Source organism: Balaenoptera musculus, chromosome 15 (genome assembly GCF_009873245.2).
Source record: "Balaenoptera musculus isolate JJ_BM4_2016_0621 chromosome 15, mBalMus1.pri.v3, whole genome shotgun sequence".
Taxonomy (NCBI): domain Eukaryota; kingdom Metazoa; phylum Chordata; class Mammalia; order Artiodactyla; family Balaenopteridae; genus Balaenoptera; species Balaenoptera musculus.
The window spans coordinates 1,378,325-1,394,326 of record NC_045799.1 but is presented as its reverse complement, the minus strand read 5'-3'; the positions used below and the strand labels follow the sequence as shown (position 1 = coordinate 1,394,326).

Sequence of the window (16,002 nt, the reverse complement as noted above, 5' to 3'; positions counted from 1 at the left end):
CCCAGATGACCCCCGACCCTGCCAGCTGCACACGCCATCCTTCATTACACTTTATTCTCTGGATGCCCTGGGACCCCCCCTCCCCAGGTGCTGCCGTCAGCCTTCCTGCGCCCTCACTGCCCAGCACCTGTTTGTGGGACGCCCACGAGGGGGCGCCCGAGACCACCGCTCAGAGCTCCATGCCCCGTCAGGAATAGGCGGCCAGGCTCGTAGCCCCTTGGGTCCAGGATGCTAGTGGAGTTGGTGGGAGGAGGGGGCACTGTCCAGGAAGGGCTGCCTGTGCACAGCAGGGGTAGGGGGTGGGGCTGGGCTGGAGCTTGAGCCACCCTGGCCTCCCAGGCCCCTACTCCCTGCAAGGGAGCAGATGCTGGGCTGAGGGTGGCGGGCAAGACCATTTCTGAGATGGAGGGGTTCAGAAGACCAGCCCTCTTGGCCTTCCCAACCCCTCTGGATGTGGGCCAGGACCCAGTTCACTACGCTGCTGCTGGGGCCGTCTGCTGGCTGACGGCGTGGGCTGTCCTGGCCGCGGGCAGTCGGGTGGGGAGCACGGCTGGGCAGGCTGGGGTGCCCCTGGCTCTCTTCCCAGCTGCTGGTGCTGGGTGAGGGGCTGCCGTCCTCGGGGTCCCTCGGGCTCCTGGCTCCCCTGGGTTCCTTATTCCTCAGGACGGCTTCTTCGAGGCTGTGGGAAGTAGACCGAGGTTAGACCAGGAGGCGCTGTACTGGCCTTGTGTGTCCTCTTTTGCAGCAACACTGGGCTCTCACCCAGGGCCTCGTGGGCAGTTTCTGAGAACTCAAGAGCCCACACTTGTTCCCGACAGCAACGGACACCGGAGCAGGGTGGCCCGATCAAAGGGTGAGCCTTGGGAATTTGGTGGAAGCACAGACCCTCTCCCCAGTTGTGTGATCCTAGAATTGGCCTGGCCCCGGTGTCTCCCTTGCCACCTTGCAGAGGGTCTGGGACAATCTGGATAGGCCGAGCTCACGGGGAAATGCTCTCAGAATCCCCAAGACACGGGCTAGGTGCTTCCATGGGCCTGCCTCTGCAGCCACAGGGAAGGGGCATCTGGTCCTTGAGACCCTTACAGGTGGGACCTGCCGAGATGCTGGGCTTCAGGCCCGTCTCTGATGCAGAACAAGCCCTAGGTTCTAGGTCAGACAGATCAGGTTGGAATCCTGACCCCGTGTACCGGCTCCGTAACCCTGGGCAAGTTACCCCATCTCTGAGCCTCAGTTTCCCCATCTGTGAAACAGTGATGATTCATCACTGGGCTGGGTCATGAGGCCCAAAGGCAGTAACGACTGGACACTGTCTTGAACTGCTCCACGGGCACAAGATACAAGGGCACTGCCCCTGGCGCCGAGCCATGTGGCACAAGCTGGGCAAGGGGCCTGTTCTCACTGATCACCCCTGTGGGTGTTGGGGGGCGTGGGTGCCCGCTGGGGAGGCCCTGCCCTGGCCCGGGTGGGCGGGTGAGGGTGGGAGTGGGCTTGACTCAGTGTGGAGGGTGGGGGCGGACACGGCGCACCCCTTCGGACCGCGCCCACCAGGACAGCTTCCAAAAATGCCCAGCAGGATGTGCCACGAGATCACACAGGCGTGCTGGCCTCCTCCACCGCTCACCCGGCAAACACAGGCTGCGGTCACCTTCTCAGCAACAATGGCGCATTGTGGCGGCCACAGCCCAGCCTGCAACGCAGGCCTGCTTGGACAAACACCAGGCGGCATGCAGTATCAGCTAGTTCAGGCGTTCTAAGGCTCTCGTGGGCACCCGGAGGCCTGGCCTGAGCTGCCACCGTGGCCGGAGCGGGAAGTGGGAGGATGTCCTGATACCCGAGGCTGGAGCAGGGGCTGGGGGAAGCCCACAGGTACCCCCCTTGGCGAGCACGTGAGCGGCCCCCGAACCCCCAGGGGAACAAACACACCCACACCCTGGGGCAGCACCCTCTGCTGCTGCTTCTCTTGGAAGGTGCACAAGAGGGTCCAGGAGTGCCCACCCATCCTGGTGGGACTGGGAGAGGGGGAGGGGCTCAGGACCGCCAGGCCTGGGGGCTGCTCGTGGCCCAGGACGCCCCTTCTCCCCTGTGACAACGAAGACGATACGACCATCCTTGGCTGTGTCCCTGGAATCTCACGCTAGCCCTGGTATCGCCCCCTTTCCAGAGGGAAACAGACTGGGGGTGAAAGGGCCAGCTCGCGAGGAGGAGGAATTGGAGTCAGGGTTCACGCAGGCCTGACCCGGGTCTCTGTTACGGGGCTGCTCTGGGAGAGGCTCCAGGGCTGGCTGCTGGGCTCCAAGTAGCCAGAAAGGTGGGGTGGGGGCATCAGTGCTGTGGCCGCCCCGCCCAGCCCTGGCCTCCCACCTTTGCTCCACTGGTCTGAGGCCCGCTTCCTCTTCTGTGGGCCCCGCCCACGCTCCTTGGCGCAGAAACCCCTGGGTCCCTCGGCTGGCGAGCTCCGCGCGGCCCCTGCCTCGGTGCTCAGGCCCACCTGATGGGGTGGGGGTGTGGTCATGCTGAGGACCCTCCCCGAAGCCTGGGGCAGCCCTGGTGCCCCCGCCTCACCCCGCTGTGTGGCCGGGCACCCACCTCGCTGTCCGAGGTGTCTGGCTTATCTAGCTCATCCGACTCCGGCCGCTGTCCCTGGGCTTTGCTGAGCTCTGCAGGACGCAGGGTGTGGGTCAGGCCAGGCCGGTGGCCTGGGAGTCTAGCGGAAGCACAGGCCTCTAACCTGCCGTACTAGGACCAGTGGCAACAACTCTTCAGATGAGGAAACTGAGGCACAGGGGGACCGAAGAACCTGCCCTGGGGTCGAATCCAGGCCCAGTGTCTCCAGCACCCGTACAATGACCCCACCGGCTGGGGTGTCCCCTGGCTTGGTTGCTGGGTGACGGGGAACTCACTACCTGTCCGGAAGCCCTAATTGTTAAGATGCTCTCCCTTCACTGCCTGTGGTCAGAAACGTGCCCTCCCTGAGCCCCCAACTGCTTTCTGGGTCTGTAGGTGGGGGAAACCAAGTCCGAGACCCAGGGTTCGGTCGGTCAGGCCCAGGGGGCTGAGCCAGGTCCTGGGATAGGTGTCCCTAGCTGACGCTGACCACTGCACCTCCCTCCCTGCTGTGGTGCCACTTCCTGTGTTCTCGTGACGCCAGTACTCATCCTCACCCGGGTGGCTGTCTCCATCAGGCCTTTGCGCGCAGGGGGGCAGTTTTGGCCTCCCTCTGTCCTCATCTCCTGGCCCACTTGGAGAGGGCAGGCTGGGGCCTGGGAGAGAATGTGAGGGTTCCTGGGGGGAAGCAAGTAAGTGACTTGAGTTCACGTGAGGCAACTTCCTTGCCCTCGCCCGGCTTTGGGCACAGCCTGCGGGACCCTGGCTGGGGCTGGAGGGTCAGCCGTCTCCCGTGTGGTGTGACTCAGGCGGCCGGCTGGTGGAACAGAGGGACGAGAGCAGCCCAGGGCCTCTGGGTGCTCTGGGCGGGGCGCGTGGAGGCCAGGAGCAGGGCTTGGTCCCTTACCGTGGAAGGTGGAGGCTCTTCCGCCTCTGGCTCTTTGGCCCCCTTGGTGCCGTCGCTGAGTCCCTGGACCCCAGACTGTGCAGAGGGCTCCGCTCCCTGGGGTGGCCTGGGGCTGGGCGTGTGGGCACCTGGGGGGCTGAGTGATCCTGGCAGGCTGGCAGGCTTGGGGGCGCCGTCCCGGCCCCGGCCCCACTCGGAGAGGTCCAGGGGCTTGTCTGGGACATAGTCCTGTGTGGCCGTGGCCTCCTTTGCCCCGGGACTGCCTGGGCCTGTGGGCTGTGGGTGCTGCCCTCTGGGCAGGGCTGCCCCGGCCGCCCCGCCCCGGGGACCCTCCGAGTGGGAGCCGGCTGGCGGGGAGGGTGGCGTCTTCCCCAGCACCGGTGGGCCCCTCAGCCCGGCACTGCCCGCCCGCCCCCGGGCCCACAGCTGCCGGGCCAGGAGCAGGTGCAGCGCTCCCTCCAGCCGCGGGTCCCGCACGCCCGCCAGGGCGCCTGGCAGGCCCAGAAGACCCGCGGGCTCCTCCCAGGCCTCCGCCTCCCTGGCCTTGAGGCCCTGGGGCTGGAGGCCGCTGGGGGCTGTGGCAGGGGCCTGGGGGCCTCTGTGAGGGCTCCCACGGGGCAGGGCCAGGTGGCGGTTCAGGTGGCAGAGGCGGTCAGCCTGGAGGGAGCGCTTCGGGGACTCGCAGGGCTTGGCAGAGGGCAGAGAGGCCTGCAGGAAGCTGTGGGCGAGGAGGAGCCCGCTGACCACGGCCCACGGTCACCCCCGTTTCACAGGGAGGACCGGGGGCCCAGGGAGGCGAGGCGAGCGCCCGGGTCACACGGTGGGTAGTGGGGAGGGGACCGCCCGGGCCCCCAGGGCAGAGTTGACCTGGGGCCTGGGGGCTCTGAGGAGGGACCTGGCCACCAAGGCCTCGCCCTCTTCTGGGCATCGGCTGCCTGCCCGGTCCCCTGGAGCGCCCAGCCCACCCGTGGGCCCACTGCAGCCCCGCCCCCAGTCTCCTCTCAGACACTGAGAGTGGTCTCAGACCATGGTGAGAGCCTTTGCGTGGGCTCTCCTGAGGGGCTTCTCGGTCCCCATCTCCAACCCCCATGTCCCCCCATCCCGCTCTGGCCTTTCAAGAGATGGCCACGTGGGAACTGTGCTCCGGGCAGGGTAGCTGGGAAAGCCAAGCCAGGGAAGGGTGGGGCTCCTGGAGGGATAATGGGAGGGACTTCCCTGGGCTGCTGGCCCCTTCCCCAAAGGTGGGACCAGAGTAGGAGACTGGGTGCCCGACTGAGGCTGCTCCTGGTGGTGGCGGCGGGCTGGGCCTCACCTGTCCAGAGGGAGGCTGTGCTCTCCAGGCGGGCTTGGGGGGCTGCTCCTGGGGGGCGGCAGTGGGGACGTCCCGTTGACGGAGCCCCGGTTGGCGGAGCAGGCCCGGGACCCTGGCCGCACCACGGCGATGGTCCCGTGTAGCTGGTTGGAGATGTGCTGGGGGCTCTGCACGGGGTGTATGGGTCAGCCTGGGTGGGGTTGGCTGCTGCCCTCTGCCCTTTCCTCTGTGCGACCTTGGGCAGGTCACCCACCCGCTCTGAGCCTCGCCTCCACCCACGTCACAAGGAGCTCAGGGGTCCCTGCTTGGCACGGGCCATGTGCGTGGCACACAGCAGGGCTGCCAGCCTCCTGCCTCGGGCTGCCCGGGGAGAGGAAGGAGTGGGCTCTGGGTCCCTCTCCCTCACCATGTCCGGGGCCCGGGGCTCAGGCAGGCTGGCACCCGGGGAGATTTTGGCTACTGGAGACGTCCCGTACCCCACCGGCCTTTCTGTGGGAGGAGAAGCAGAGGGCAGGTTGGCTGGGAGGTGCTCAGAGGGGCCAGCTCAGCGCACAGGGCTCCCCAGTCCCGGGGCTCCAGCCTCCCGGCCTCCCCCGCCCCCCAGCAGCCCCTCCTCCCCGTGGACCCGCACCTGTGTGGTCGTCCTCTGTCTCCTCACGGCCTCCCAGTGGCTTCTCAGTGACGGCCTTCCAGGTGCCCAGGGAGGGGAGCAGCAGGGGTGACGGGGGGTCTGGGGCACCCTCCCTGGGCTGGGGCTTGGGCCTGTCTCGAGAGGGGAGGCAAGCACAGTGTGGGTAAGGGAGGGCAGTGCCCCAGAGGCGATCAGAAAGGCCAGGGCGCCCTCCTGGGGACCCAGGTGACCAGGAAAGACCACCATCGTCGGCTCACACCGATGTCCCCGTGGAGCCCAGGCGTCAGAGCTGCCGCGGGTGCTGGGGCCCAGCTCCGCTTCTAGGACCTGTGCTTGCAGACCAGGGGAGGTGGCATCTGCTCTGGGCAGCTGGCCTGCGGGAGCCCCTCCCCTCTGCGCCACGTGCCCAGGCCCGTGGACGTGCTGGGCGCCTGCTGTGGCTGAGGTGTGCGGGGTAAGGGTTGCTGGGCCCTGGTGCCCCCCCTGACTCACCCTGGGCCCCGGAGCTGCTTCACCTCCTCCTTCAAGGCATCGTTTTCCTCCTGCAGCCGGGTCAGCTCGGTCGCTGCAGAAGGCGCTGATTAGGAGGGACTGGGGGAGGGGAAGCAGGGCGGGATGGGGCCCTCACAGCCCCCAGGAGCCCCTCCTGTCCTGGCCCCAGCCCCCAGGGACCCCCCGCCGAGGGAAAGGGGCGTGTCCTCACTGGCAGGCCCTGTGAGACCTCAGGGCTCCGCAGGACTCTCCTCATCATGGGAAGGCGGGAACTGAGGCCCCGAGAGGGCAGGGACGCCCCCTGCCTGGGTAACTGACCAGTGGGGGGGCATGTGGGCGCCAGCGGGGGGCTTTGCACCATTTGTCTGTGAGTGGGGGTGTGGGTGTCCCCCCCCCCCACCGATGGCGCGGCCCAGACCGCCTCTTCCCCTTTCCCCGGGACCCCTGGTCGGGCTGAGCAGGCCTTGGGGGGGTCGCGGGCCCCCACGGGAGGGACGCCCGGGGGCGGGCTCACTGAGAAGGAAGACATGCTGCAGGCTCTGGAGCAGGGAGCTCTCGAACTCCTGCTGCTTCTTCCTCGCCAGCTCCTGGGTGACCATGCAGCGGTCGCACAGGCCGGCCCGCAGCCTGCGGGGGCGAGGAGACGGGAGGCCGCTCTGAGCAGGGAGGCTGGGACCCGCGCTGCCCCCCTCCCTGGACGAGCCCTGCCTTTCCCAAACTGTGTTCCGTGGAAGCCCGCCTCACCCCTACCCTGGGGGCTAAGCGTTCCATGTGCCCTTGAGTTTGGGAAGGAACCTTGAAAATGCAGCTTATTTAAGGCTCTGAGATGTCCTGCGGTGGTTTCGTTTATGCCGGAGCTTCCCGGACTCGTTCTCCGCACAGCCCTCCGCGGCTTCCCGTGCGCCCCGCCCCCAGCGTGCGCGCGGCGTCAGGCGCCCCACCTGTTCTCCAGCGCCCGCAGGTTCTCCTTCAGCGCCCTCTGCTGCTCCCTGAGCTGACGGTTCTTGGCACAGAGCTCCTCCGCCCTCTGGGCGTCCCTGCGGGGGACGGGCCGCCGTGCGCGTGCTGCTCTGCCGGGGGCCCCCCGCGCTGCCCCGCCAGCCTCTCCCGTGGCCTGGGACTGCCTTGAGAAGTGGGGCCTCGCAAGGGCAATGCCAGCACGCCCAAGCGAGAGTGTTCGCGGCCTCCCTGGGGACCCTGTCTCATCCATGTGCCACCTGCAGCCTCCTCTGTGCAAGGGGGACTCGGGGAGCCGGCCCGCGGGTCTCCCGGACTCACGACGAGTCCTCCTGTTGATAATGATTGGTCCCGGAGGCGCCCTGCATGGACGCGGCTTGCCCAGCCCCCTGGAGGGTCCCTGTTCAGTGGGGGAGGGGCTTGGACCTTGGACCGGAGACTCCCCCACCCCCCAGGCCGAGCCTCAGTGTCCGCTTCCGCATCACAGCTGGTGGCAGTTCCGGGGCCCTGGGGCTGCGGGCGTGCGCGTGAGCGGCTGGGGAGCCGCTGCCCTTCCCACCTGCTGGCCCAGGGCCTGTCCTCACTCACCGGCACCTCTCTGAGTTCAGTTCCAGAAGCTTGTTCTGCAGGCCTGGAGGAGCGAGGAAAGGAGCAGAGGGTCAGGCCCAGCTGTGCTGCCACCCTGCCGCAGAGCTGGGGCATTTCCTGTCCCCAGTTGTCTGGCAAGGCCCTCTCCAGACGCCTGCCGCCTGCCTGGGTCCCCTCACTGACTCCCGGAGGTCGCCCCCTCGGCGGGCTCCCAGTCTGCACCTGCTGACAGCTTCCGCCCCCTCTCCTGGCTGCCTGGGACCCGGTCCGGGCCCAGCCTCTCCCCTCCCTGGGGTCTCTGGCTCTGGTGTCTGTCTGGAGATGGGGAGGGACCCTGATGCTGGGAGTGACCAGCTACCTGGCCAAGTCCCAAGAGGAATGTTTTTTGGGTGCTGCCAGAGTTGAAATAAAATGGGCCCTTGGGGAAGACCCCAGCAGACCCCCTCTTCCTCACCTCATTGTGGTCTGGCTTGGGCCCTAGGCTAGCCCAAGCAGCCCCTGCCCCTCTGGGTCTCTGGGGGAGGTGACCCAGGCCCTTTTGGGCTTCAGGGTGTGTGTGAGTCTCAGAAAGGTCTCGGGAGGGTCTGGCCCGGGCACTGGAGTGAAGGGGGTGGTGTGGCTGCAGCCCTGTTGCCGGCGGGAGAATCGGACAGATGTGTCGGCCGGGCAGACCTCAGCCTGGGTGTCCTGGAGGGGAGCAGAGGGGTTTCAGCTCAGTGCCCTGGAAAGCTCTAGACAGGCCTCTGGAGCCTCGAGATCCCATTGCGAGTAGGGAAGTAGGTGACCTCCCTTTTGGGGGACACTGAGGTCCCCACCTTGGGAAAGGGGCCGGTCGTGGCCAGAGCTTCTCGGCTCTCTGTGACCAGGCTGGCTTCTTATTTTGGCTCTGATGCTAGCTGCTCATTCAGGGCCCACCCCTCCAGGGCTGCGGTCGGGGGTGCTGGTCTGAGGCTGGGCGCCTGACCACTTGCAGCTCCGGGCTCTGGGTCACGACTCCCCTTCTGGGCCTGGAAGGCGAGGTCCGCAGGTTTGGCGAGATTTGGAGGTGATGTGTGGGAGCCCCCCCGGCCTGGCTTTGGCCCTTAGACTGCCGTCTGGGTGAGGGTTTGTCCATCCCAAGACGCTCACCCGTGATCTCATTCTCATGGACGTCCTTCAGCCTGTTCAGCGACTCCATGAAGCTCTCCATGGCTTCCCGAGGCCCTGGCCCTGGCCCAGGCCCCTCTGTGCTCCAGGTGTAGGGGTGGCCCCTTGGCCTCTACTGCCCCTCCGTTTCCAGCCTATGGAGCGGAAAGTGCGGAGACGGTCACATTAGCTCAGGAAGGGCCTGTGGGATGTAGGGTCCGGCAGTAGCCTGGAGAGGAGGTGGGGGCCGGTCCCGGTGGGTGTGGGAGTCCTGTCTTATGACCACCCACTGGGTCATGTCCATACCTGAGGGGCACATAGAGGGACGGGGCATTCTCACTTAATCTCAACTCCCTAAGCCAGTCCTCGCAGCAAAGCAGATGCCTGAAGGCACCAGTTCCCGCTTGGTGCTGGGACCACAACGGTGCATGCGATGCGTGTTGACGAGGCTCCAGACTGGAGATGCCCGTGCCCGCCCCCAGCCAGCGGGCCAGTCAGCCAGGGCGCGTTCATCCAATGGGAGAGCCCACTCGGTGGGGTCCAGGTGCCCGCAGTGGCATGGATGGCCCCGTGGGGCCATGGCGGGGGGCTTTGGGGGCTGGCTGGTTGTTTCCCCTGCAGGAGCTGGTGACCGTGCATAGGTGGAAGTCTACCCAGCCGCCCCTCATGGCCTGGGCCCTTTTTCCTGCCTGTGTTTCACCTCCATGAAGTGTTTGCTAAAAATTAAGAGTGTGGGGTTGAGAGCCTAAGCTGGGAGCTGGACAAACTTTGCCTGCAGTGTGACCACCATGAGCTCTGGCCCCTCTGAGCCGCGCTTTCTTCCTTCTGGCAGTGGCCACGGTGCCTGTCTAGTGGGCACTGGTGAGTATTCCGCGGGGTCCCATGGGGTCCAGCTCCTCGGAGCTGGGTGTGAGGCCGGGGCTCAGCCCAGCGACAGCTTCCTCACCGTGGTGCCAGGCACCACCCTCCACCAGGCGAGAGCCCCTCAGTCCTTGTGGCACACCTCTGGTGGTGGGTACCGAGGCCACCACTGCCCGCCACTGTCCAGCTCTGTGTCACCATCTGTCACAGACCTGGGAGTCAGACGCACAGCTCACAGAGCCAGATCAGCGCAGATGCCACCAGCAAAGACCCCCGCCATCGCTGTCTCCAGGCCAGGTGGTGACAGCCCCTCTGTTCCCTCCTTGTCCTCAGCCTGAGGAGCCCTGGGGGTCAGCTGACCCTGAAAATGAGCGTCTGGGGTCCTGGCACTCCCGACTCGTCTGCCGGCATCCTACCCTGATCTGTCAGCAGCAGCTTTTGGTTTGCCTTCTGTACGCTCCCGGAACATCCCCCAGAGCCTCACCTTTCTTTCTTTCATGGCACCTGCCTGGCCCAAGCCACCACCCCACTGCCGGTGCACTGCCGGCTCTGCATTGGCCCCCCAGCTTCCATGCCTCTCCCCCGGAGGCACTCTCTGCACAAGCCCTGGGGACCTCTGCTCAAAGCTCCCTGCGGGAGGCCATGCCTGATTCCCCCCAGGGCACACTGAAGGAGGGGCGTGGTCTCGCTTGCCTTTCAAAGTTTGCCCCAAGACTGGAGTGTTTGCAGCAACAGTCCCCAAACTGGAAACCCTCAAATGCCTGCTGGTGAATGTCCTGCGGTGGCAGGAGCGGTGACGTCCCATGCCATTGCAGAGTGGGGGGCCAGACCCGAAAGCCAGCCCGCTGTGGGATTCACTCACCGGGAGTGCAGAAGAGGCACAACTGCTCTGGGCTCTCAGAAGTTGGGGTGGTGGGCACCCCGGGGGGTGGGATCATTAACTGAGGGGAGCAGGCCCTGTGATCCCACGAGAAGCCAGGGGCCGGGGCGAGCTGCCTGAGGGGAGACTTGACAGCGGAGCCTGGCTTTCAACTGGGTCCTCGAACCCCAGGTCAAGGTCAGAGTACCGGGGAAGCCTCAACTTCCAGATGCGAGGCTGGGACCAGCAAGAGGACAGAGTGCAGTCCTGCGTCCTGTGGTGGCCACGGGAGCTGGCGGGCAGGGCCAAATGGGGTGTGCTGGGGGGTTGAGCGGCAGGAAGGTAGAGCTCCCCAAACTCATTTTAGACCTGCCTGGCTTCTGGGACACTCCTGAGCGATGGCCAGGGGAGTGGGGGCATTGCATGACGGCTCTGTGTCAGGTGGGTGAGGGCTCTGCGAACAAGGGGAGCTTGGGAGGGTCCCCCTCCTCGAGGCCGGGAGCCAGGGGGATGTCCTGGCAGGTTAGGGGAAAAGATGCTGAATTGCAGAGGCTGGGGGAGACCAGGGCTCGAGCGGGGTGTATGTGATAATCCCGGCCCCACTTCCTGAACCCATCTAACCCTGATCACGTTGCAAGGAGCCCACTTTCCAGATGGGGAAACTGAGGCCCAGAGAGATCAAGTCACGCTCCCTGGCCACCCAGTGGGAAGCGGGGGTCGGGGCTTGAATTCACTCTGGCGCTGAGGATGTGCCCTCACCGCCGTGGACCAGGTACGCACTCCAGGTGGCCCTGCTGTGCCGGCTCTGCACTTCTTTATTTTGCGGTGGGGCTTCTGGGAGATAAGACTGTGAGGGCCACCCCCACCCCGTGGGCTCCGGCTCCCTGAAGGCTGGGGGAGGTTGGCCAGGGAGGGGCCGAGCCACCGTCCCTGAAATTCCACCCAGACCCGTCTGTCAGGCTGCTCTTCCCCATCAGAGCCAGAGCCTGCTGCCTGCTGCGGCATGTGGGCTGGGCCAATGCTCGTAAAGGAGCCGCCCCAGGGAGCCTGCAGTGCCCCTGGGGCTGGGAGAGGCTCTGTGGACACCAGGTCTGAGTGAGAGACCAGCACCGTTCCCTATGCCCATGCTGTGGTGTGGAGGCCCCGTTGGTAAAGGACCAGGGCACCCTCTGTCCCCCATACCCTGGCTCCTCTCTGTATCCAAACCATCCCAAACCACCCAGGGCCCCGCCTGGCTGCCCCTCTCGGGGTCTCTGATGGGCAGGGGGAGACACCCTCCTGCATGGTGGGCAGGGAAGCAGCATGGACATGGGTCCTGGGCAGGATGCGCAAGCGGCTGGGGGCACAGCCGGAAGAGATGTGTCCTGCTGGGAGCCCCGCGTTTCCCAGGGAGGACCAGGGCCATCCAGCCCTGGTGACAGCGCCATGGGGGTGGTGTGACTTCCCTGGGAAGGCAGGTGACAGAAGGGCGTTTGGCCCGTGAAGTAGACAGTCTCCTGGGGCAGCCCCTGTCCCAGCCCCACCCTCGGTGTGGGGAGGGTCCAAGGAAGCGGCAGGAGGAGGAGGGAGGCGGGTCCGCACCCGAGGTGAATGTGGTGGTTGTGAGTAGGAAGAATCCCCGCTGTGGAGGTGCATAGGGTCTGCTGCCAGGGGTCGGGGGGCCCAGCCCTCCCCGGTGGCGGCGCTGTGTTTGCCAGGTGTGCAGAGCCGCCGGGTGGGGCGCTGGGGGTTCAGGGAACTCCAGGCAGGAGGGCTGTCCCCCGGGCGTGGGGTGGGGCTGCAGTGGTGCTGGGACGAGGCAGCAGGCCTGTGGGCTAGGGGTCTGGGCTGCTGCCTCCGGGCCGGCGGGGCCTGCGTACAGGGGAGGGTGGCCCGAGTTGCCGGCGGGGCCTGCCTACAGGGGAGGGTGGCCCGAGTTGCCGGCTGGGGTGGGGGTGGGCCTGGGGGCAGAGGCCTGAGAGCTGCTCCTCAGGGTCCCGCGGGGATCCCAGCCCCTCCTACCCTGGATGCTCAGGCTGGGAGGAGCCCTGGAAGGAGCAGGTGGGAGGGAAGGGCGGGGGGTCAGCTACACCAGTGACCCTGCCCACCTGCCACTCACCCAGGGCAGAGTCAGCCAGGGCAGAGGACCTCCAAGCCCACAGGTCCGGGCCCTGCCTTTACCCACTGTGTGACCGGGACAAGCGTTTTACCTCTCTGAGCCTCAGTTTCCCCATCTGGGGGGTAATTCCACCCCCATATCAGGTTGTTGTACACGAGTTACACACGAGTAACGTGTGTCCAGGTGACATGTGTCTGGGTGACGTGTACTCAGCCCAGGGCCTGGCAGGTGCTCAGTTAACTGCGGGTGGAGACCCTGCGTCCACCCCGTGCAGTCCCCCCACCAGGACCTGCCCCACAGGCGGCCCCAGGAGTCCAGCGGTGCAGCTTACAGGAGCCCCTTCTCCCTCGGACAAGTTCAAGTGCCATTGCCACAAACGCCCTTTGCAGGAGGTCAAGGACGCCCCCCTCACCCACCCTGAGTTCAGGGCCGAGGTCTCAGGTTCCAGCAGTGATGGCACACACTCGCTCACTGAGTGGACACTCACGGGGTCCACTGGGTCTTGGTGGCCATGTCTGGGGGAGGTGCCCCCTGGACCCCCTGCACAGAGGAGGCACCGAAGCCCCAGCTGTGGGCCTGGGCCGGGCTCTGCCTGGTTGAGCAGCGAAGCCCACGGTAGAGGCTCTTGCCTTGCTGGGTCCGCGGGGCCCCAGGCTCCTCACTCCCTGCCTGCCTTCCCTTGTTGGAGCCTCTTCTCCAGCAGGTCCCTCGGGTGCAGGAGCACCTAGTCCCCGATTATGCCCCTTCTCTGCCAGTGATCTGTCTACCCACCTACCCGTAACACAAGGACAACGACACAGCAGTAACAATAGCGGTGGCCTCGGTTTCCCGAGCGTCCAGTCAGCCAAGCACTGGGCTGGGGCTCTACACGCTGTGTGGCGTCTACTGCAGGGGCCCTGCAACATCCCAGAGCTCCTCTGAAGAAGCGGAGTGATCCCAGGGACACTCAGCCTGCCTGTCACCAAGGGACCACGCAGGGCCAGGCACACCGTCCAAGCCCTTTGAATGTTCTTGGCACGAGCATTTATGCAGCACCCACTGTGGACCCAGGCTCGGCCCACACGTGTGACTGGAGCTCGCCCGGCCTTCTGAGAAGGCTCTGACTGTGCCATTCTACAGATACAGGCACTGAGGCTCAAAGCAGGTAAGAGGCTCTGGTGTCTCTGTGGCCTCCGTGGTGATGGGCGAAGCCCCTCCACCGGCAACGTTAGCCAAGTCACTGCCGCGGCTGTGCCTCAGTGTCCTGGGCCACAGAACAGACGGTGGGGTGCCCTGGCCCAGCTCCTGGAGGCTGGAGGGAGTCTGCGCCACCACCGTGGGCTGTCGGGTCTCCTCGATGTGGTGGGCATCCAGTGCCCATCGACCGCAGGTGGTCAGGGGCCCGCCTGTCAGCCCCCACATCCAGGTGCCCGGCACGAGTGTCACGTGCAGTGAGTCACGGGGCTCATGTTGCCCATGGAGTGGCCCCGACAGCCCCCACTTCCCAGATGAGGAACCTGCAGCTCAGAGTGATGTCACCTGCCCACAGTCACCAGCTTGCAAGGGACATGGCCAGTGCAGCCTCCTGGCGACCTCCTGGGTAAGCTCAGATGGCAGGCTGAGTCCACAGAGGTGCCACTGCCGGGATGGTTTCTGACATCACCAGACACATAGACCCATGGCACACGTGCACACATGTGTGACGCCCACACCCACACATACAGACACAACAGTATCCCAACAGTATCCCAACATGCGTGCGCACACCAGAGAAACGCCAAGCACGTGGGTGCCGCCCTCAGCCACCTCCCCCGCTGCACACACAGCACTGCACGGGCACGGGGAGAGCTGCCTGCACGTGCGCGCACATACTCGTGCATTGCACGTGCGTGTGCACACATGCACAGAGGCTCAAGGCAGGTGCGCGCTCGCTGGGTGGCTCAGGTAACAGCGGGCCCTGCAACCCGACTCCTCGAGGATGGGCCGGGGGACTTCCCTGGTGGTCCAGTGGTTAAGACTCTGTGCTCCCAATGCAGGGGGCCCAAGTTTGATCCCTGGTCAGGGAACTAGATCCCACATGCTGCAACTAAGAGTTCGCATGCCACAACTAGGACCTGGTGCAACCAAATAAGCAAATAAATAAATATTAAAAAAAAAAAAAAGGATGGGCCGGCCCCACGGCTGCTGTGCCTTCGTGGGCTGCCTTCCAGAGGCCTGGCTGGGGGAGCTGAGCAGGACCCGAGGCCCCCGGGAGGCATTTGTCGCTGCCTCCCAGGGGACAGCAAGCTGAGGGCAGCCAAGTGTCCCACCGTGCCCGGCTCTGAGCTGGGGCTGGATGCGCCACGCACCACCCCTCACTCCTCGGCTGCACCCCTTCTGACCCGGGAGGGTCTAGGCAGTGGGGCAGGTCCTGGATGAAGTGGCAGGCTACCGGCCCCTTGCTGGTGTCCCCAGACCCTCACCCGACGACGGGCAGTGCCAGGTCCAGCCTTGGCTCACCCAGCCCCTCTGCCCAGGAAGCCCACTGAGGCCCCTGCCCCCAATCGGTCCCCTGGACCAGGTGCCCCGGAGCAGGTGGCTGTGCCCCCTAGGCCAGCCCCGCTGCCGGCCCCACCTCCTGCCCAGCAAGCAGGGGCTGGGCCTCCGCCTTCGTGGCAGGCACCCCGACAGTGACCCCAGCTCATGCGCCCCCTTCCCTTGCCCCCAACTGCTGAAGGTACTCACAGGGCCCCCCGTCCGCATCGACCTCTGTGGACCTCCACTGCGATCCGGAATGTCCCGCCCGAGAGATGGAAGCCAGCACTGTGAACTTGCTTGAGAACAAGACATAATTTTGGCCAAACCCGCTTGACAGGTTTTCGATTCCCCCGGCCAGGAGCAGAAAGGAGGCAGAGACTGCCCAAAGCTGCCCAACGGGTTCTGCCGTTGCACAGAAAGTGGCAAAACGGGTCGGGTCTGAACCCTCATAGAGATGGGATTGTTTTCCCATAATTACCGCCTGGCCCGTGCCTCTGGCCGGAGTGGGCCAGGCAGCAAGGAGAATCCAGGGCCTGGGCACGGACGCGAGAGGCAGGGCAGCGAGGGCAGGCAGGGCAGGCAGCGGGGAGCAGTCGGCACCTTGGGGCAGAGCGGGGCGGCAGCGGTGCCTCCGGCCTCTCCCCCTGGCTCCCGTGGGCTGACCTTTCTGGCCTCAGCTTCCTTGTCTGTGAACTGGGGATAATGACGGCAGGCCTGTCCCTATCAGAGCTCTGTAGATGGACATCCGGAAGTGGGGCTGGCAGTGGCCGTGCCGGGTTGGAGGCCCTGCCCTGCACTGCCCCCTCCGCACTCCCACCCCAGAGGAGAGCAAGCAGGTGGCCCAGGCGGGTGGGCACCTCTGGGTCTCAGGGCAGCCTGGGGTGCCCTGTGGGGCGGTGAGCGCAGGAGGAGCCGGGCGTTGCGGTTTTCCGTGTTCGTCCTCCGCTCGGCGACACTGTGGCCGCACTCATGCCGAAAAGAGCTGGCCTCCGAGGGCCGCAGCCGCTGACCACCCCTCCCCCGCTCGCCCACACCCCTCCCCCGCTCCCCTGCTCCCTCCGCCAGCCCCCGC

General features: G+C 66.1%; 1 protein-coding gene across 8 annotated transcripts; it reads right to left on the bottom strand.

Moving 5' to 3' along the window:
• Positions 1-37: 37 nt before the first annotated feature.
• RBBP8NL (RBBP8 N-terminal like) lies at positions 38-15,220 on the bottom strand. Of its 8 annotated transcripts, XM_036826219.1 has the most exons (14): positions 15,138-15,220; positions 8,620-8,771; positions 7,492-7,534; positions 6,888-7,235; positions 6,461-6,573; positions 5,947-6,019; positions 5,455-5,585; positions 5,230-5,312; positions 4,824-4,990; positions 3,512-4,229; positions 3,162-3,282; positions 2,587-2,657; positions 2,362-2,488; positions 518-679 (listed from the first exon to the last, which is right to left on the bottom strand). In XM_036826219.1, exons 2-14 carry the CDS (start codon positions 8,678-8,680, stop codon positions 660-662), a joined length of 2,076 nt encoding a protein of 691 aa, XP_036682114.1. In that variant the 5' UTR covers positions 8,681-8,771; positions 15,138-15,220; the 3' UTR covers positions 518-659. The 8 variants fall into 8 exon arrangements, with proteins under 8 accessions (XP_036682110.1, XP_036682112.1, XP_036682111.1 ...); XM_036826215.1 differs by lacking the exon at positions 2,587-2,657 and having other exon boundaries at positions 38-679; XM_036826217.1 differs by lacking the exon at positions 2,587-2,657 and having other exon boundaries at positions 38-679; positions 6,888-6,983.
• Positions 15,221-16,002: the final 782 nt, after the last annotated feature.

What these genes read in the sequence shown, in the direction of transcription:
- RBBP8NL (XM_036826215.1), bottom strand. Translation starts at nt 8,680, where the DNA reads ATGGAGAGCTTCATGGAGTCGCTGAACAGGCTGAAGGACGTCCATGAG. An exon ending in CTGAACTCAGAGAGGTGCCG is followed by an intron (nt 7,236 to 7,491) that starts GTGAGTGAGGAC and finishes CATTATCAACAG; the next exon opens with GAGGACTCGTCGTGAGTCCG. An exon ending in CTGCGGGCGCTGGAGAACAG is followed by an intron (nt 6,574 to 6,887) that starts GTGGGGCGCCTG and finishes TCGCCCCCGCAG; the next exon opens with GCTGCGGGCCGGCCTGTGCG.